Source organism: Pseudophryne corroboree, chromosome 1 (assembly GCF_028390025.1).
Source record: "Pseudophryne corroboree isolate aPseCor3 chromosome 1, aPseCor3.hap2, whole genome shotgun sequence".
Classification (NCBI taxonomy): domain Eukaryota; kingdom Metazoa; phylum Chordata; class Amphibia; order Anura; family Myobatrachidae; genus Pseudophryne; species Pseudophryne corroboree.
The window spans coordinates 888,092,789-888,114,017 of NC_086444.1; the positions used below are offsets into that span (position 1 = coordinate 888,092,789).

The 21,229-nt window shown below is 46.2% G+C and overlaps 1 protein-coding gene across 6 annotated transcripts in view; it reads right to left on the bottom strand.

The window, feature by feature from the left end:
- The window catches only part of ZGRF1 (zinc finger GRF-type containing 1), a 363,865-nt gene that overhangs the window by 221,484 nt on the left and 121,152 nt on the right, over positions 1-21,229 (bottom strand). For all 6 annotated transcript variants that reach the window (XM_063920146.1, XM_063920145.1, XM_063920142.1 and 3 more), the window contains exons 4-7: positions 15,517-15,576; positions 12,931-13,107; positions 10,196-11,891; positions 9,356-9,504 (exon numbers count right to left, since the gene is read on the bottom strand). In XM_063920146.1, coding sequence (XP_063776216.1) covers positions 9,356-9,504; positions 10,196-11,891; positions 12,931-13,107; positions 15,517-15,576 — 2,082 coding nt within the window. The remainder of the gene's footprint in view (positions 1-9,355; positions 9,505-10,195; positions 11,892-12,930; positions 13,108-15,516; positions 15,577-21,229) is intronic.

Below are 21,229 nucleotides of genomic sequence, written 5' to 3' on the forward strand. Positions count from 1 at the left end.
TAACATTTGCATTTAAAACATTCCACATGTCCAACCAATCAGGTGTCGGCGTTGCCGACGGAGACACCACAATCATCTGCTCCACCTCCTCTCTAGAAGAGCCTTCCGCCTCAGACATGCCGACAAAGGCGTACCTACACCCCCCACACACACAGGGATTGTATATATATATATATGGAGACAGTTCCCCCAATAAGGCCCTTTGGAGAGACAGAGAGAGAGTATGCCAGCACACACCCAGCGCTAATAACACTGGAAACAAAATTCCCAGATAAATAGCGCTTTTATATAATCATATAGATAAATCTATACACTCACTGCGCCTTACAAGTGCCCCCCCCCCCCTCTTTTTTGCCCTCTGTCACCGTGTTCAGCAGGGGAGAGTCCGGGGAGCCAGCTTCTGCAGTGTGCTGTGGAGAAAATGGCGCTGGTTAGTGCTGTGAGATCAAGCTCCGCCCCCTCAGCTGCGGGCTTCGGTCCCGCTCAAATTTATTTATACTGGCGGGGGATTATAAAATATACTGCCTCCGCAGCCTATATATTCATATGAGCCAGTCCTAGAGGTTTATTGCTGCCCAGGGCCCCTGCGCCCTGCACCCATCAGTGCCTGCAGTGTGTGTAGTGTGTGGGAGCAATGGCGCTCAGCGTTACCGCTGCGCGTTACCTCATAGAAGATCTGAAGTCTTCTGCCGCCTTTGAAGTCTTCTTTCTTCTTATACTCACCCGGCTTCTATCTTCCGGCTCTGCGAGGAGGACGGCGGCGCGGCTCCGGGACGAACGGCGAGGGTGAGACCTGCGTTCCGACTCCCTCTGGAGCTAATGGTGTCCAGTAGCCTAAGAAGCAGAGCCTATCATTTAAGTAGGTCTGCTTCTCTCTCCTCAGTCCCACGATGCAGGGAGCCTGTTGCCAGCAGTGCTCCCTGAAAATAAAGAACCTAACAAAATTCTTTTTCAGAGAAACTCAGGAGAGCTCCCCTGTAATGCACCCAGTCTCCTCTGGGCACAGGATCTAACTGAGGTCTGGAGGAGGGGCATAGAGGGAGGAGCCAGTGCACACCCATTCTAAAGTTCTTTATAGGGCCCATGTCTCCTGCGGAGCCCGTCTATACCCCATGGTCCTTACGGAGTCCCCAGCATCCTCTAGGACGTAAGAGAAAATGGAAAAAAAACAATTCAATTTCTTTTTTTTAAAAACATTTTTCTCAAATATCGAAACATCGATCGGGAACATTGCGGCTTTCATTTTGAAAGCCGGGACAGCCTGCAGATATACTGGGGGGTCTGGCGGTGGCTTGGGAGGGTTCATTTACACTCCCCAGCAGCTACCATTGTCTGCAGCCGCTGGAGGGGGTTCTGCCGTGCTGACCGATCAGCAGTGATCAGCAGCACGGCGATCAGTAGGGGAGAGTGCAGGGAGTCAGAGGGACTTTCAGGTCCCACTGACCGTAGCAGCGGAGGGAAGTTTCCATTCCCTGCCGCTGCTAACACTCTCTATCTGATTGGTCGCATCCTGTGCGACCAGGTCAGATAGAGTACTTGCAGGCATGGTCGCATCTGATGCGACCATGAAAGGCAAGTGGTTAATTAGTACCTCAGTTGTTTTGATTTAGCCATCTGTGCTGAATCCTGGATATCACGAAAACCTGCACTGTTAGTGTGCCTTGAGGACCGAGGTTGGGAATGCCTGATATAGAGCATACACACTGAGCGATATAGTGAGCAATATCGTTCAGTAACGTCACCCCTCCCATCCCTGAACATGCAGTCATGAAAGATATAGCCTAAATTAGACTGCATGTTCAGTTGATACAGATAAACGATAACGACCCTCGGGAGCGCGCATCTTTATCATGCATACACACTGGACGATATGCATAATATCTTTATCGTGCATATCGTACATTTTTATCTTCTCGCGTGTATGCCCCTTTAGGCACAAGGTATAATAAATTAGAGATAGAATTGTCATATAGGGGGATTCCAATAAGTTTAAAAAAAAAAAATTTTATTTGTGGGGTTTTTTTTATAGTTTTTTTCCGGCCTATCCAAATAGCCCTGTTTTCTCAGTCATAAAAATGTTTTTCATCTGAAACACAGGGGATCTGCGAAATTCGTGGACCTATGTGCTTTCGAGGCCACGATCATAGAAAAAAAAAAAGGACTCATCTTGGATTTGTTAGAACAAAATCCCTAATAAGTGCGGACGTCGGGGCTAACTGGATAGCCTAGGAGAGGTAATTAGCCGCGGCTAAATGGATGCCGCCCATAGTCTCTTTTTCAATTGATGGCAATAATAGAAAGTGTTCAAGTTTATCTTTACCTGCATATATTAATGTATGACAGACATTCCACAGATAAAGACCAGGACACATAATATAATTCATTTATTAGATTATTGTCCCAAGGACTTTTAAATGTCAAAAGCATGTCATGATATTTTATAATAAAGAAAGGAATATAATTGGCAGGCTACATACAAGTAATATAACAGCTTATTAGGTCACTGTTACAAGCTGCAACCGCAGCTTGCAGTCTGTTCATGTTCTGATGCTATGATCTGTTTCTATTGTATCAGCTTGCCATGTTTTCCTGCATTCCAAATTCATTTCATGCCAAATCAAGCAAATACCAGTATTGTGCCACACTAAAGAGAATTCCTGTGACCATAAAACAGATATTCTCAGCATAAAATAAGAGAATAAAATACAGACACTAGTGTCCAAACACCACGATATACCTGTATCACCAGATGGTGAGCCAAAAGCATGAGAAGGCATATCCTGTAATAAAGTGTCAGCATAGTTTCACGAACAGGCAATTCACAGACAGCATCGGAAACCAAGTCACCAAAACACAAAATGATAGTAGAAAACTCCAATGGCAGCTGAATGATTCCACGGGTGGCACTTTATATACCGGCTGTCGGGATCCCGGCGCTCACCATACAGACGCCGGAATCCCGATCGTCAGTATACCGACAAGTATTCTCCCTCTTGGGGTGTCCACGACACCCCTGGAGGGAGAATAAAAAGCGTGGCGAGTGCAGCGAGCCTGCAAGGGGTTCTTTTGGGCTTGCCCCGCTGCCGGCATTCCGGCGGTTGGGATCCCGGCGCCGGTATGCTGGGCGCCGGGATCCCAAGCGCCAGGGGAAACATACCACACCCGATCCCACAATAGAGACTGGTAAGTAGGTATTATACCTCCAGAGCAGTAAGGAGGGGAGAGGATAAGTGGGGAAAGCATTGCAAGATGGCACACCAGACAGTACTGGCGAACGTGAAAGGTACCAGGTGTCCGGAGGATGATCAGACAGTGACCGCCAACACAATACTCCAGTAGGAAATACTGCAAATAGATGAAGGTCTGAGTTCCGTGGATACAGGGTAAAGTACAGGAAAGTTAGGATTTTTTACACTTCCATCATTGCCATGCGGCTTAAAGTGCCGCCTTGATGGTTTATATATGCCACTGTGTTGGCGTTGTCTGACCGTACTTGAACAGGCCTGTTCTGTATCAGAGGAAGGTGAGAGACAAAGCATTGAACACTGCCCGTAATTCCAGAATGTTTATTGGGAGGAGTGATTCCTCCATGGCCCACCGACCCTGGAAAGAGTGTTGCTCCAATACCGCTATCCAACCCCTCAGATTGGCGTCCGTAGCCAATAGAACTCAGTTGGGGATCCAGAAGGGACGGCCCCTGCTCAACTGCTGGTCCTGCAGCCACAAGGCCAGCGACAGACGAACTTCCGGAGTCAAGGAGACCATGTGAGACCTGATCGATGAGGCAGGCCATCCCACTTGGCAAGGATTAATCTCTACAGAGGGTGGGAATGAAATTAAGCGTACTCTACCATGTCGAACGCCGACACCATCAGGCCTAGCTCTTGCATCGCAGAGTGTATCAACACTATTGGGCGAGAAAGGAAGTATCGATCCTGTCCTGAACCTTCAGGACCTTCTCTGGAGACAGAAACAGCCGTTAGCTGTGTGTGTCCAGCAAATCATCCAGGTGCACCAATTTAAAATTGGTACCCATTTAAGAAGTTATATTTAGTGCGCTTGATTGACACAGTCTTGACAGTTAAAACCATTAGGGGTTGGACAGTCAAAACGGTGTGGTTTTGCACCATGATTTGAGCTGGGACCAGCGAGGACTTCTTCAAGTTTATGAGCCACCCGTGGGCTTGGAGGAAGTTTACCGTCAGTTGCAGATGACTGAGGAGGACATCGTGGGAGTTTGCCAGAATCAGCAAGTCGTCCAGAAACGGCAGGATCCTGACTCCCTGCCGATGGAGAAGAGCCGTCATCATGGCCATAAACTTGGTGAAGATCCGAGTAGCCATGGCCAGTCCAAACGGCAGAGCCTGGAACTGATAGTGAAGGTTGCCAATAGCAAACTGCAGATATTGCTGATGCGATATGGCAAGAGTAGTGTTCACTCTAGGGGATGGGCAGGGCACGGGTCCGTGAGGGGCACTAGCGCGTGCGCGGCTTAGCCGCGTGCACCAAAAGGGGGTGTGGTCATGCAAATAGGGGGCGTGGCCACTTGCACGTAATGCAAGTGGGCGGTTCAGTCCACAGACGGGGCCGTGGGCGGCCGGCGCCGTCACTGTTGGGAGGGCAGAAAGTGGGCGGCTGTTTTAGCAGGGCGCCGCAGAAAGGGCAGGGCAGGTTTTGCCCTTAAAAAAAAAAAATCGGGAAGGGCGCGGCGCCCTGCTAAAACAGCCTAGAGTGAACACTACAAGAGGTATATGCAGGTAAGCATCCTGTATATCCAGGGATACCATATAGTCTCCGGGTTCCATGGCCAGTACAATTGAGCGCAGTGTTTCCATATGGAACTTGGACACTCTCACAAACTTGTTCAGTGATTTGAGGTTGAGTATAGGCCGGAAGGACCCATTGGGTTTCGGTACTAGAAACAGGGTCGAGTAGTATCCTCTACATCTCTGGGACTGAGGTACCGGCACCACCACTCCTGTATCCAGGAGGTAACGCAGAACCAATTGAAGAGCTTGCGCTTTTAAACAGATCCAAAGAGATAACAGTGGTTCAAAACTGGCGAGGGGGACGTCTCTTGAAAGAGACTGCGTACCCGAGAGAGACAACTTCTCGCACCCATGCGTCTGAAATGGTCTTTTACCAGACCTGGGTGAATCGCAGAAGTCATGCAGCAGGCTTGTCGTTTTTAGAAGCAGGCTGATGGGCTGCCCAGGATTGTTTTGCCTTGAGCTTTGTGGTTTTGGAAGCACGAGTTTGTCTCGGGTAAGTCTGACCCTTTGCTTTCCCTTGAGGTCGAAAGGAGCGAAAAGTGGTACATTTTGCCTTCTGTGCAGAAGGAGTAGTATTAGGGAGAAAGGCAGTCTTAGAAGCCACTAAATCAGCCACAATTTTATTGAGGTCTTCCCCAAATAAGATGTCTCCCTTAAACGGGAGAACCTCCAAGGTCTTTTTGGAGTCCAGGTCCACCAAACATTACCTCAACCACAGAATACGAAGAGCCAGGATGGACATAGACAACGCCTTGGCTGCCAACACACCCGCCTCAGAGGATGCCTCCTGAATGCAATAGGCAGTGGTGGAAATATGAGACAGGTACTGTCTGGCATTGTCAGATATATCCTGGGGCAACTCGTCCTCTAATGCCTGAACCCATGCTTCAATTCCTTTTTCTGCCCAGGAGGCTGCTACAGTGGGTCTATGTACAGCACCTGTAAGGAAGTAAATAGACTTCAGGCATCCCTCCACATGCTTATCTGTCGGTTCCTTCAGTGATGTGACACTGGTGACAGGCAGAGTAGATGACACCACCAGACGGGTGACATGGGAATCCACCAGCGGTGAATTTTCCCATTTGTTACACAACTCTGTAGGGAGAGGATAGCGAGCTACCATCCGTTTAGACAGGGAGAATTTCTTCCCTGGAGTAATCCAGGGTTCTTGTCATATGTCCACTAAATGACCAGAATGCGGTAATAATGTTTTAGTTACATTCTGATGTTTAAAATTATCAGGTTTTTTAGACACCGTAGTGGAATCCTCATGATCATCTGATATTTGCAGGATCCGCTTAATAGCAAACACTAGGTCAGGGACATCAACCTGAGTTGTAGAATCCTCGTCAGAAGCAGCTGTGTCAGTGTCTGATGGGACAGTGCGCTCCCCATCCTCTTCAGAAGAATCTTCTGAGAGATTAGTGGATTGTGAAGAGGAAGATAACCCTGTGACACGAGAGTGGCTTGGGGCAGTCTTATGTCTAACCAAAGCTTGATTCAATTGCTGCAACTGGGTAGACAAGTTATCCACCTAAGGTGGATTTACCATAGGGACAAGATGTGACTGTAATGGCACAGGAGGTCCCATATGGGGCATAAGGAGCAGTGATCGCAAAAACGCGCTATGGCGCGTATTTTACTCACTTTTGAGGACTTAGGACTCACATTTTGAAAACAGGCAGGTCCCCAGGACGCGATCCGTCCGCAGCCAATCCCGCGGCAGTGGGGTGGGTCCTGAGTGTTCCCGCGGCTGCCGTGTTCACTTCCCTAGTGTTCCCGCAGCTGGATTCAGAGCTGAAGGGCTGGGGTAAGTGGTGTGTGTGCCGACGGGGGAATGCAAAGAGGCACGGAGGGGTGCAGGGATCGGCAGCGCATGGAGGAGCTGCTGCTGGAGAACCAGCGACTGCGCTCCGCCCTGTGCGTCCTGTACACGCTGCCAATAGCTGCCGTCTGGCCACTCTGCGTGCTTAGGGGAGGTGCAGACACTGGGCTGCTCCCCGCACACAGTGTCCGCAGCCGCCTGCCCCGGACACCGGATCCCCGGGCTGTCACCCCTCACACCCTGCATCCTGGCCAGCATGCCCCATAAGCTGCGGGGGGGGGGGGGGGCACGGGGACGCACGCGGAGAGGCAGAGAGGGGGGAGCGCAGAGAGGCACAGAGGGGGGGGGACGCAGAGAGGCACAGAGGGGGGGAACGCAGAGATGGGGAATGCAGAGAGGCACGAACGCAGAGAGGCACAGAGGGGGGGAACGCAGAGAGGCACAGAGGGGGGAGCGCAGAGAGGCACAGAGGGGGGGAGCGCAGAGAGGCACAGAGGGGGGGAGCGCAGAGAGGGGGCAGCGCAGAGAGGCACAGAGGAGGGGAGCGCAGAGAGGCACAGAGGGGGGGAGCGCAGAGAGGCACAGAGGGGGGGAGCGCAGAGAGGCACAGAGGGGGGGAGCGCAGAGAGGCACAGAGTGAGGGGGATGGCAGAGGGACACAGGGGAGGGAGGTGTGAAATGACAGGAGACTGGATTGACACAAGCGTTGTTTCTATTTTCACTTTGTGAAAAGGACCCAGATGCTACTTTGACACAAGGGGCAGGAGGCTGTAAAGGTAGGGGGCTGGAGAGACACAAGAGGTTGGAATAGATTCAGGGGGTGTATTATGGTATGCCAGCGGCCAGGCTCCCGGCGACCAGCATACCGGCGCCGGGTGCCCGACCGCCGGGATACCGACAGCGTGGCGAGTGCAAATGAGCCCCTTGCGGGCTCGCTGCGCTCGCCACGCTGCGGGCATGGTGGCGCGCAGCACGCTATTTATTCTCCCTCCAGGGGAGTAGTGGACCCCCACGAGGGAGAAAATCTGTCGGTATGCCGGCTGTCGGGATTCCCAACTGCTGCCTGCCCTCATCCACCATAATTTGTGATGGGACCCAGAAATTGTAGAATAGGACCCCAATTTTTTTACATAATGGGTCCCTGGGACCCACAATTTTTTCCGCTCACCGCGATCACTGAAGGAGTGTCATATAGTACACAGACCATCAGACAAAACTTCCCCCTCAGACAAAGCCTTGGCGCATGCGCTGCATTATGCAAGAGCATCCTCGGATTTCCCGTCCTTTGTGTTAGACATTTTCAGTAATGCAACAACAGAGCGCATTAGTACGATACAGCCAGACAGAGTACAATATCTGCGAACAAATTCCCTAGTATGTGACTGCGTACACAGTACACAACACCAGCGAATGAGTACGGTATTATGCAACCGAGTCCCCAGTATACAACACCAGCAAATTAATCCGGTATTATGACTAATAGGTTAAGGTGTACTGCAAACAATATTTGTATCCATAAAATAATATAATTATATAAAACCACGTGCTACAAGGGCACTGTCAAATAACACAAAAGAAAGAAACATGCTCAGGTTACAGCATACATATAAACAAGATATATAATTATGCAGAACACATTTCACAACCAAAGTAATTTGAAATCCTTTCAGTGAATTGATTTTTAATAAATACTTTATCACATGGACTCTTGGGAGCACCAACAACACATATGGGCCAATGTACTAAGCATTGCATTGATAAAGTAGAGAGAGATAAACCACCAACCAATCAGCTCCCGTCATTTTCCAAACACAGCCTGTAACATGGCAATTAGGAGCTGATTGGCTGGTATCTCTTTACAAATTATCACTCTCTAAGGAGGGAATTCAATTGTTATCGCCACACGATCTCCCATCTAGTGATGGGAGATCATTGGGGCGATATTCAACTGATGCAAATTAGTGTAGGGTTTAGCCGCATAAAGCAGCTAAACCCGACTAAACTACTGGGCTCGATTACAAAAAGTGCTGTTTGGGTGCCAAAACATGTCACTTTTTTTCACATTTCAGCTCGCCACCCCTGGGGCATGCGAGCTGAAATTCCGCCAGCTGGTCGTATCAGACATGAGCACCAACTGAATAGCTCTGTCAGGTGCGCAGGAGGGACAGCCGCGGGGGCTAAAAACTGAATCCTCTCCAATGACTCAGTACATCTCCCCATAATCTTTTAAGGATTTGTTTTCAGTACATCTCCCCATAATCTTTTAAGGATTTGGTAGTAGTTGGTACTTTTTTGGTACTACCAACACTGGTACAACTGTTTTGTTCATGCACGTTACCACATGACCTCATAATCAATGCACCAATCTAGTGCAGAATTAAACCCCTTTTACTTTCTTGAAGTGTATAGATAATGACAAACTCCAACCTGACAGCTTACCACGAATACTTAGCATTTGTGTCATCATCTATTAATATCTGTAGTGCTACAAATCTGTAGTGCTACAATGACAAACATTGTAATGGTTGTTACTAATATTTGCTCTGCCCATATCTTTACCGAGCAGCTTCATTTTTTAGAACCATAGCTACAAAAAAACGTAGAGCTCCCAAGTGAGGATTTGTGCACACACTGAGCTATGGTGAACAAAATCAGTAACAGACTCTTGGGCTACCAGACAGTATTTCATGATAAATAAATATTGCAAATTGTATTTAGATGTATTCTAGAATTTCAAGGCATGTCCTATAGTAGTTACCAGCTGTGGAGAGCCAGGCAGGGGACTGCATGATGGCGGCATGTCATCGGTATGAAGCCCTGGTGGTAAGATAGGCTCTGTAGAAAAGAAATGTGTTCCTTGGTAATCTTCTGGCAGCTGCATCTCCTTGTGACTTGGCCTGTGAAGAGCTTAAGGTTTGCAGTACATTCTGCTTTACTTCAATATTTGAAAACACTTGTTTTTTTAATCTGTTTAAACTACATGCAAAAAAGCTAAATGCATTGGTCAATTGTAAGTCTGACACCAATGATCAGTATCATTTAAATGTAAGAAACAGGGACAACAGCATATATCTCCATATCTGCTACGGTCCCTTTCATTTCCGACAGTAGCTGTAGCCCCCATTGGTTTCTATGGGGGCTGCTAAGCAGTCAGGTTTACCAAGCTTCGAAAAACTAAATATTCAGTTTGGTCCCAGCGGCTAACGCCATCTGAAGATCGTCCAGCACTTTTCCCGGCAATGGACACAGCACATGCATGGTCCACTGAGTGCATGGGCTGTACCACTGCAGAGTACCCATGTAGAGGTGAAGTGCCCATAATACGATTGCTACACTTCTAACACATTGTAGGGACAAGCTCCTATCGAATCCCCTATCCCTAAATGTGTACTTTGATACATCCCTGTGAGTATTACTTTTGTATTGCCACAAACAAGAAACTACAATTAGCAGGTTTAGAAACCGATACTTCATAAATATGCCCCTAAGCATCTTCTAAATGATCAACACTTGTGTAGTGACAGCTTGAGAACAAACGTCAGATTTATCACTTTATTTTCCTTTTATTTCTGTTTCATTAATAACCCAGAATTCTGACCTTCATCTGCTCCCCTCTCCAGGCATGTTTCTGCATCAGTGTCTCTTTTCTTCTCTGTGGATGGGGAGTTCATCTTTAGAACGCTTAGACTCTCTATAGCGCAGGTAGGGTTACTCAGACTTCTCAAGAGGGAAAGGTTTATTCCCATATGTGACTGTTCAGGTGAGTCCGTAATCATGTCATTACACCAGATCTCTTTAGCTGAATGCTGTATGTTGGTAACTGGTAACGGAGGTGGGGATTTGCTCTTACAGTATCCAAAGCTGAAATCATGACTAATTTGTGTAGCTTCCTGCTTTGAAGGATCAGCTGAACACAAAGCTGACTGACTGCTGGAAATATGACCTTCCTTCTCTATAGCTCTGTTATTAATTAATGGCAAAGAGTTTTCCAATGTCTGTTTTTTATTGTTCTCACTCATTCCCTTTGGCTCGCTGTTGCAATGACCACTTGTTGCCATGCTGTGAATATTGGGAAGTATAAAACAGTCACTTTCCAGTTTGCATGAAATCCCAGATACCGCAGGAGCAGTACAATATCTACTATCATTAGATTTCTCTTCCTCCAACACATGAATAGCGCATGTATCTGGCTCTTTCTTTTGTAAGATATTGTCCTCAATTAAGTCCTCTTTTGCCATAGCTGATACATTTTGGGAAGGAGGTTGATCCAATTTTGTACTTTCATCATCTAGTTCCGTAAAATCAAAACTATCCATCAGATTAAATGTGACCTCTGAGAACAGGTCATCGCATTTATCATTATCTAAACTGAAATTCTCAGTATCAACTTTCACTGTATTAGGAGAAGTAGTAACGGTTTCTGGTATAGGGGATTGTCTATGACTAAGGCCATGCTTACAGGAAACATCATAAGATTGTTGGTCAGTATTTAAAAGCAGTTTGTCTGTTTTTAAGACATCTGCTAAAACAGCAGCTTTGTCATCTTTAATTGAGAGGTTATCAGCTTTTGAATTAAACATGTCTTCTTCTTTTATTTCATCATGTTTTGCCCCATTATCTTGTATGCATATAACAGGTCCAGCATTGGGCCTCTTGTCTGGGCTACTAGACAGAACAGATAAGTCATTGTTGTCGCTATTAACAGTGCTGTCGGCTTGGGACTGATCTAGGTATATATCCCACCGACTCTTGATAGTCACAGGTTTTACAGGAGAAAGTGCATGAGGGTGTCGCCAATGCTTTTCCCTCTCTAATACAATGGCACTACTTGTACATACATCCTGCAGCACCTCACTGTTACATCTAACCAGTGGTTCTTTAGAACATGGCTCAGCAAAGTTGGTACACAATCCCATTTCATTTGGCTTGGATTTTAAAAGAGCCAAAATCTGTGCTGCGCTTCGTATGTTTTGTTTAATCTTGCCTCCTTCTACGGTTACGTCAGCAACATGTTCTATTTCTACTGTTTGCTTTGGAGTGACTGAAAAGTTACAGGACAAGTTATCTCCATTAACATCAGGATTCCGCCAGGTGACAATTCTGTCAGGACAGAAGTCAGGTGACTGAGTAGAGTCTGACCGATCCCTGCACGATGCGGCAAACAGAGGAGATGTAGTGTACAGCCGGGCAGGCAAAGAAGAGCATCCCTGTGATAGCTGAGAAGACGACGTAGTCATAGGTTCCTCCACCACTACAGATGGCTTCTTTGAAATTTCACGAGGACCTTGAAAACCCTGAAATAATATACATATTGTTCTTAATAGACATATGAAACGGCAACCCCTTGTTTGTCTAAAATAGTTTGTTGCAAAATAATTCTTTAGAAAGTATGTAACGGTTAGAACACTAAAATAGAAAAGCCATTTTATTTGGAGAGCTTCATGGGCACTTCTTAGTACTTTGTTTATGATCCTCGTCTCCACCTAATATGGTAATGATAGAGCTGTACCTGAAGCAACACCGGTAAAAGAATGTAACTGACTAAAACAGTAACTGAACTTCAACTAAATCTGTCTGGTGCTAAACATATCCCTCATGTGCGCACGTACACAATCACCTGACAGACCAAACAAATACACAGAGCTTTCTTATTCAGCTGAAAACAGAGCATAATCTGACATAATAGCTAGGGAAAGGGAAAGGTCCAGGGTGTAGTCATATGTGAACATTTCCTATTAATTCCAGCAAAATCGCTAAGCATTTGGTTTTAAAATACATTTTACTCTCGGGGATCTTCAATTCATGTAATGAATAATAAAATGTGCCTAAACAGACAAAGGGGTAGATGTATTAACCTGGAGAAGGGATAAAGAAGTGATAAGTACAAGGTGATAATGCAAAAGCCAATCAGTTCGGATTTGAAAAATAACAGTTAGGAGCTGACTGGCTGGTGCGTTATCACCTTGCACTTATCACTTCTTTATCCCTTCTCCAGGCTTAGTACATCTGCCCCAATGGCTGGCAGAGACTGTCCAGCACAGGTGGTGGAGGATGCCATTGTAATCGGCATACAAGCCCATCTTTCATCTTGAGAACCAATGTCAAAACCAGCAACGTTATTACCAATAGAGGTCCGCACAATGTGTTTAAAAGGGTTTTAAAATATATACATACAAAGTTATCTGCATAAAGAGAATATAGTTCCAGCATCATCACACAGGCATTCATTCCTGCGCGACAGAAGCCACCATGCTCTGCAACAGGTGTAAATGCTGAATTATCATATGGTAGATTTCCTTTGCATTACATAAGACACATTTGAATTGTTCTCACACTAAATTTCCTCTTTAAACCAGACGGCGGTCGCAGGCCAACAGGTTTCAGTCCATTTCTGTTAATATTGGGCACATTCTTATCCTCAGTGGAGCTCTGAGAGGCAGAGCTGCCTTTTCCTTCTGTCTCCACAGTGATTAGGAAGCGGTCACTTTCCAGATCATCCCCAGGACTCACCTGCAAGGTTAAAAATGTGCTGTAAGTAGACCAGTTACTACCAGAGTGTAATCAGCAGTTCCCTATCATTAGCTTCATCAGACGGGCAAGATCAGATCTCTTTGCTTTGGAGTAATTAGAGTATATAGGGCTCCATTCAAGAACGAGTCATACTGTAACTCCTTTGGCTCTTCCCAAAGGGGTTATCTCGTTTGTTACTGTACTACTGCTGGCATCTACAGCCTTCCTGGATTTGCTACGTCCCTGCCAGGCTGAAGCACATTAGCCCATTACTGGTTGTGTTACACAAACAGCGCAGCTGAGAACGCCAATGAGGAGGGGAATATTGTTGGACAGGTAACTTATGTTATATTCTGGCAGTTTATTAATTAGTATCACAGTGATAGTCAACGAAATATGCCACTGGCAATAAGTATCATTGTTATGTGTAGTCCATAATCTGGTAAACACTTGATGCAGTGAATCTCTAATGTGACGCAGAATTAAATATGTAAAGAAGGCTTGTTTCTCATACACATTCTTAGCTAAAGTATTAGCATAAAGTGATACAATGACATACTCAGGAAGAGGGATATGAGTTACATAGATATGCAACTTAAACATGCACTAACATCTCATTTTTCTCATCCCTTGATAATGACTGCACAATGGGGTCGTAAGAAGCAATGAAGAGCCGTAATGTCTAGGACTGTGCCTCTGCGTTGGTCTTCCCTCTCACATCCCCTCTCCGAAATATTACAAAGCCTCAATTTTCAGACTGGATGGTGTAATTTAATATGGTTCCTGTGAATAAATTGCTGCATGGAGCATCTCCAAAGGATCTGGGAGGGGGCAGAGTGATAATGCTCCACTCCCCACCTAGTAGGCATTGCAGTTTAAAGGCTGCATTGTCCCACATTTTTTTTCCCGTAATCTGGGATTCACTGTGTCAGCATACCACTGTTCTGGATTTAAAAGAAAAAAGTAGTCCACAGTAGATATGAAGTAAATCGGACATTCACTGCACCATAAAAACTGATGCTGGAACCACTCTTGGGACCCCTACTGGCTGTACTAAGGAACTGGGTCCCCATTAAAACACAAAATGTAAATTTCAGATACAAACCATAAAAGTTGTTGTTGTTTTTTTTGCTTTTGCTGGGTGGTCCACATTGCCCAGCACACAGCCTGCCCTGGCTTACAGAGGACGCTAGCAACAGCTCACTCCATGGAACTATCCACGTCGGAAGGAGGTTCCCAGGCGTCCCCTTCACCTTGACCCCAGCCCACCTTCACTGAAGCCAAGTACTGCACTCACTTCATACCCAGACTCGACCAAACAGTAGGTGGAATGCCAAGTGGGAGGGTGATAGGCTGCTGCTTACCTTTTATAATAGGCTACCTCATATTGCCGCCCAGCATAATAAAGGGGTATGGAACTGCGTTCACCACACAGAAAACACTGCTAAATATAGTGTAGCAAGACCAAGTGCACAAACCAAACTGTTCCTACCTGAACAAATACTGCAACATCCCACTACATCACTGACAAATAACACCACAAGTCTTTCAGAAGAAAAGACTAAAGTATTCATAATAACACTAGGCAAACAGACTAACCATAGACTTCAGTAGTCAAGACCCGTCCTCCCATACGGCTGCCAAGCAAACAGCTCCAAAATCACACTAATCTCACACCAGAGAGCGTATCACTGGTATTCTCTCCTAATAGGTAAAGACCAGCATGTGCATACCTGAACCAAATACAGCGCTTACAACACTGATCAGCGAGCCCATACACCACTTAGGCTCCCACAATGCATCAGAACTACAGACGCACACAAAAATCACAGGGCACAGTGGGCCACTAAAATAGTCTAGCATTAACATTAGTGAATAAGTATCCTTGTGAATTGACTGGTGATTCAGAGTCAGACTGGTTTCGGACAAGTGGTGTGTATGCTGTGTCTTGCGCACAAAGCATGTTTGGGGTGTTGCATAGACAAGCATGCATACAGCTCAGAATATTGCCATAAAATTGCATTTGCAAAATGATCACAATGTGTAATTAGGCACAACAAATAAAAGAACCATAAAAGCTATTAAACATTAAAATAGTCCACTGGCCCCCTATACAGAACAATGACTATTCCACATGACAATTGTACAATCTCTTCAAGTGAACTAATCAAATACCACTGAATCGCAAGACACACTACCACGGGCACTAGGCAGTGCTTGCGAATATTTTTTGCCACCTGGCAGATGTAGTCAGGCAAGACCAGGCTAGTTCCAGAGAAACGGAGGCGACCTGGAACAAGAGCTTTAGCATGCAATTTCCTGGACTATGCTAAGGGAAAATAGAAGCTTAATTAAATTTATGTTTAATTAGGAATGCTCCTTAATGTTGTCCATTGAATAGGAACTCACCTCGCTAGTTTTAAGGAAAACACTTTCCAGGCGCTGTCCTTTGTCACTGTATAAAACAGCCTATAACAGAAGAAGAAAACTAGTGAAATAATGATACATAATTATATCTCCAAGTAAAATAGTTCAGATACCTTATATTAACTATTATGGCTTGCGATTGATCTCGCTTCCTGCTGACACAGAACTATGTGTGGCACCCTTCAGTGGCAGATGGCCATATTGCGCTGGTCTATCCAGAGCATGAATCTACCTAAAATTACTGTAACTGGTACAATTTGTAGGCAAGCTTAAGATGCCAGTCCCATTACATGCTTTTGTTTGGTAAAGGGGTCATCCACTGTGCAACAACATGAACACAGAGACTTCCCGATGCCAAACACTGCAGTGAGACTGCAGCTAACAAGTTATGAGGGCTGCTTAATGACAGCCCCTCCGACAAATGGGTGCCAAGCCTGTGAGTCAGTACTTGTTAGCACCCACCATACTAAAGCCACACTGGGAAATAGTTGGACTGGTCATGGATACACTAGTTTGTGCCAGGGATTTGGATTTGTAGCCTCTGTGGAGCTTGCCAAAAATCAGGGAGACATCAGGCTTAGTCCCTAATTTGCTGCTAAAGGAGCTGGAACAGCACTCTCTGTAAACCAGCGACTATAAGCACCTTTCAGATATGGTTACACGTTTTTGGTGTGGTGAATTCATATCTAAAAGTGTTTTAATCTGTATGTTGTATACGAATAATACCAAACATGTTCAGGCGCACAGGACATGATCAAATTAAATAAATGTAGACTGAAAACATTTGTACCATGCGTTTTCAAGTTTGCATTAAACCAGTGGTTCTCAAACTCGGTACTCAGGACCCCACACAGTTCATGTTTATCAGGTCACCTGTAGATCAGCTTGGTGACATGGAAAACGTGCACTGTGTGGGGTCCTGAGGACAGAGTTTGAGAACCACTGCATTAAACTAAAACTAAATTACCCTATTCATTAAGTCATGGTCCTAGCCAAACACACTTGCTCAGCTGAGGCCCCATGCCATGCACCAAGGCTGTCAGTACCAGAAAGTCTCAAGCCCCTATCCAGACTGTCCTAAAAGAAGAGTATTAAATTGGACAAGGGAAAAGAGAAGGTTGTAAACCAGTTGTTCCCAAACATTGTCCTCTAGGCACCCCAACAGTACAGGTTTTAGGGAAATCCCTGCTTGTGCTCTTGAAGACCGCATTTGGGAACAACTGTTGTAAACCATTTCCTGTCATAACCTGTGATAATTCCTGATTTTAATAAAAACTGGCTTCTTGGCCTTGAGTGTGGTCTGAATGGTTTAAATCATGCTTTCCAGAAACTCTAAAGATCATAGCTTCAGCAGCATTTAAAGCCAGCCAGAGGTCAATTCTATTGATGAAAAGGTCATTGACAAGAAGTCTGGTCTTACCATCAGATGCTGAGAATGTCTGCATACCACTCACATCCCCTGAATACCCACACATTTTACCTTTACACCACTTATGGAAGCATTTTCATCAGTATCAAAAACACTCTTTATTGTTCAACCGACTTGCTGGCTGACCCCACCTGCCCACAACCTGCTGAAAGACTTCCGGGTGAAGAAACCATATCCCCGTTAAGGGCCTGCCTGCTGAGAAAAACTGCTCCAGTTTTACACCACTGGTATGGACAACGTCGTGATGGCTGGAATGTTTTGCTCTGCCCATCACATGATACTGCTGGCGTGTCTCATGGCCAATGCAATCCTGGAGCCACACTAATGGATGAGTCATGCCACCGCAATGGCAATGTCTGACTGGGTCTCTATGGTCCATCTTTGCAAGAACAGGTGTGCTCTGAGTGCCCTGCTATCCTAAGTTCCTGCATATGTATTTTGAGGTCCAAAGACTCTGGAAACAGCACTGAAAGGTGACAACTTCCCAACCATGTAGGCAGACAGCCATAATCTTCAAAGTCCATTTCCAAATGGTGAAAGGAGCTGCATGTTGAGGTTGTCATCCCTCAGCCACTGACCAGAGAAGCGACTGGCACACCGCTGGAAACCATATACAGGTATATACACATAAACTTATTCTCAAACCGCGCCAAATAACTAGATTTAGTACACCACAGACTTTGCGACTAAACACTAATCCTAAATATCTAATACACTACAAGTGAGCCAAGATGCAAAAGTGAAAATAAAGTAGCCCAATGGGGAAAAAGTAGCAAAACATGAGGAAAAAGTACACAACACAAGAATCGCAACAGGCTATACAAAAAGAATAGGTGCATGAGAACACATCTGTAATTAAATCTCCATTCATGACCTGGAACACCATCAAGTTAAACCATGCAAATTACACCACATATAAAGTAGAGCCCATCTTGACTAGGACTTTCAATTAAAAGTTAGCACATACCAGTCCACAAGCAAATAGGTACTTCACAGGGGAAAAGCATACTCTGCTCTGCTAGTGTGTGGCAAACAGCAGTCCCAGGAAGACCATCCACTGGTAAAGAGTGAGGAAGGACTTCTTGTATTTTATAACCCAAACATAAAATTCTAAAATCTGTGTAGTTTCCCAAACATGCACTTGCAGCAAAGGCAAGGAAGCAACTATTAATCAGTAAAACATCCAAGAAAGGAATCACTGTCACCATCTGGATCTCAGAACGTGCACAATCTCAGCACTGTAAAATGGCCAAAGGATAGAGTGCAACACACTGAAACTGGAAAGACTGTACTGCAAATCTGAGGAGACAAGTACCCCTCCCCAACTGGAACATGCAACTATGTATCACTCAATAGAATAAGACAGCGCTAGGAGTCAAAAAGTATAGGTATCAAGAATATAAAAATAAGATTTTAAGCCTACCGGTAAATCTTTTTCTCCTAGTCCGTAGAGGATGCTGGGGACTCCGTAAGGACCATGGGGAATAGACGGGCTCCGCAGGAGACATGGGCACTATAAAGAAACTTTAGAATGGGTGTGCACTGGCTCCTCCCTCTATGCCCCTCCTCCAGACCTCAGTTAGAGAAACTGTGCCCAGAGGAGACGGACAGTACGAGGAAAGATTTTGTTAATCCAAGGGCAAGATTCACACCAGCCCACACCATCCACACCGTATACCTGGAATATACGAACCAGTCAACAGTATGAAACAGAACAGCATCAGTCAAAGACTGAACAAACCTGTAACATAACCCTTAAGCAAGCAATAACTATATACAAGTCTTGCAGAATGTTGTCCGCACTGGGACGGGCGCCCAGCATCCTCTACGGACTAGGAGAAAAAGATTACCGGTAAGTTTAAAATCTTATTCTCTCTTACGTCCTAGAGGATGCTGGGGACTCCGTAAGGACCATGGGGATTATACCAAAGCTCCAAAACGGGCGGGAGAGTGCGGATGACTCTGCACAACCGATTGAGCAAACATGAGGTCCTCATCAGCCAGGGTATCAAACTTGTAGAATTTAGCAAAAGTGTTTGAACCCGACCAAGTCGCCGCTCGGCAAAGCTGTAATGCCGAGACGCCTCGGGCAGCCGCCCAAGAAGAGCCCACCTTCCTAGTGGAATGGGCCTTTACCGAATTAGGTAACGTCAATCCAGCCATAGAATGAGCCTGCTGAACCGTGTTACAGATCCAGCGAGCAATAGTCTGCTTAGAAGCAGGAGCGCCAACCTTGTTGGCTGCATACAGGACAAACAGAGCCTCTGTTTTCCTAACCCTAGCCGTTCTGGCTACATAAATTTTCAAAGCCCTGACCACATCAAGGGACTCGGAATCCACCAGGTCCCTTGTAGCCACAGGCACCACAATAGGTTGGTTCATATGAAAAGAGGAAACCACCTTAGGCAAAAATTGAGGACGAGTCCGCAACTCAGCTCTATCCTCATGGAAAATCAGATAGGGGCTTTTGTGAGACAAAGCCGCCAACTCAGACACTCGCCTTGCAGATGCCAAGGCCAACAACATAACCACTTTCCAAGTGAGATACTTTAATTCCACGGTTTGAAGAGGCTCAAACCAGTGAGACTTAAGGAACTGTAACACCACATTAAGGTCCCATGGTGCCACTGGGGGCACAAAAGGAGGCTGGATATGCAGCACTCCCTTCACAAAAGTCTGGACTTCTGGGAGAGAAGCCAATTCCATCTGAAAGAAAATGGACAGGGCCGAAATCTGTACCTTAATGGAGCCTAATTTTAGGCCCAAATTCACTCCAGTCTGTAGGAAGCGGTGAAAACGGCCCAGATGGAATTCTTACGGAGGAGCATTCTTGGTCTCACACCAAGACACATACTTCCTCCAGATACGGTGATAATGTTTCGCTATCACCTCCTTCCTAGCCTTTATCAGAGTAGGAATGACATCATTCGGAATGCCCTTTCCAGCTAGGATCCGGCGTTCAACCGCCATGCCGTCAAACGCAGCCGCGGTAAGTCTTGGAACAGACAGGGCCCCTGTTGCAACAGGTCCTCTCTGAGAGAAAGAGGCCACGGATCTTCTGTGAGCATTTCCTGCAGATCCGGATACCAGGCCCTTCGAGGCCAATCTGGAACAATGAGAATTGTCCGTACTCCTTTTCGTCTGATGATTCTCAATATTTTTGAGATGAGAGGAAGAGGAGGGAACACATAGACCGACTGAAACACCCACGGTGTCACCAGGGCGTCCACAGCTACCGCCTGAGGGTCCCTTGACCTGGCACAATACCTCGGAAGCTTCTTGTTGAGGCGTGACGCCATCATGTCTATTTGAGGCAGTCCCCATTGACTTGCAATCTCTGTAAAGACTTCTTGATGAAGTCCCCACTCTCCTGGATGGAGATCGTGTCTGCTGAGGAAGTCTGCTTCCCAGTTGTCCACTCTGGAATGAAAACTGCTGTCAGAGCGCTTACATGATTTTCCACCAATTCTGGTGGCTTCTGCCATTGCCACTCTGCTCTTTGTTCCGCCTTGGCGGTTTACATGAGCCACTGCTGTGACGTTGTCTGACTGAATCAGAACCGGAAGGTCGCGAAGAACATTCTCCGCTTGACGCAGGCCGTTGAATATGGCCCTCAATTCCAGTACGTTGATGTGTAGACAAGCCTCCTGGCTTGACCACAGTCACTGGAAGTTTCTTCCCTTTGTGACTGCTCCCCATCCTCGGAGGCTTGCGTCCGTGGTCACCAGAACCCAGTCTTGAATGCCGAACTTGCGACCCTCTAGAAGGTGAGCACTCTGCAGCCACCACAAGAGAGATACCCTGGCCCTGGGGGACAGGCTGATCATCTGATGAATATGTAGATGTGACCCGGACCACTTGTCCAGAAGGTCCCACTGAAAGGTCCTCGCATGGAACCTGCCATAGGGAATGGCCTCGTAAGACGCCACCATCTTTCCCAGAACTCGAGTGCATTGATGGACCGACACCCTTTTTGGCTTTAACAGGTCCCTGACCAAGTTCTGGAGTTCCTTGGCCTTTTCCAACGGGAGAAAAACCCTTTTTTGTTCCGTGTCCAGAATCATGCCTAAGAAAGGCAATCGGGTCGTTGGAACCAACTGTGTCTTTGGTAGATTGAGAATCCAGCCGTGCTGCTGCAACACCCTCAGGGAGAGTGATACGCTGTTCAGCAACTGTTCTCTCGATCTCGCTTTTATGAGGAGATCGTCCAAGTACGGGATAATTGTGACACCCTGCTTGCGCAGGAGCACCATCATTTCCGCCATT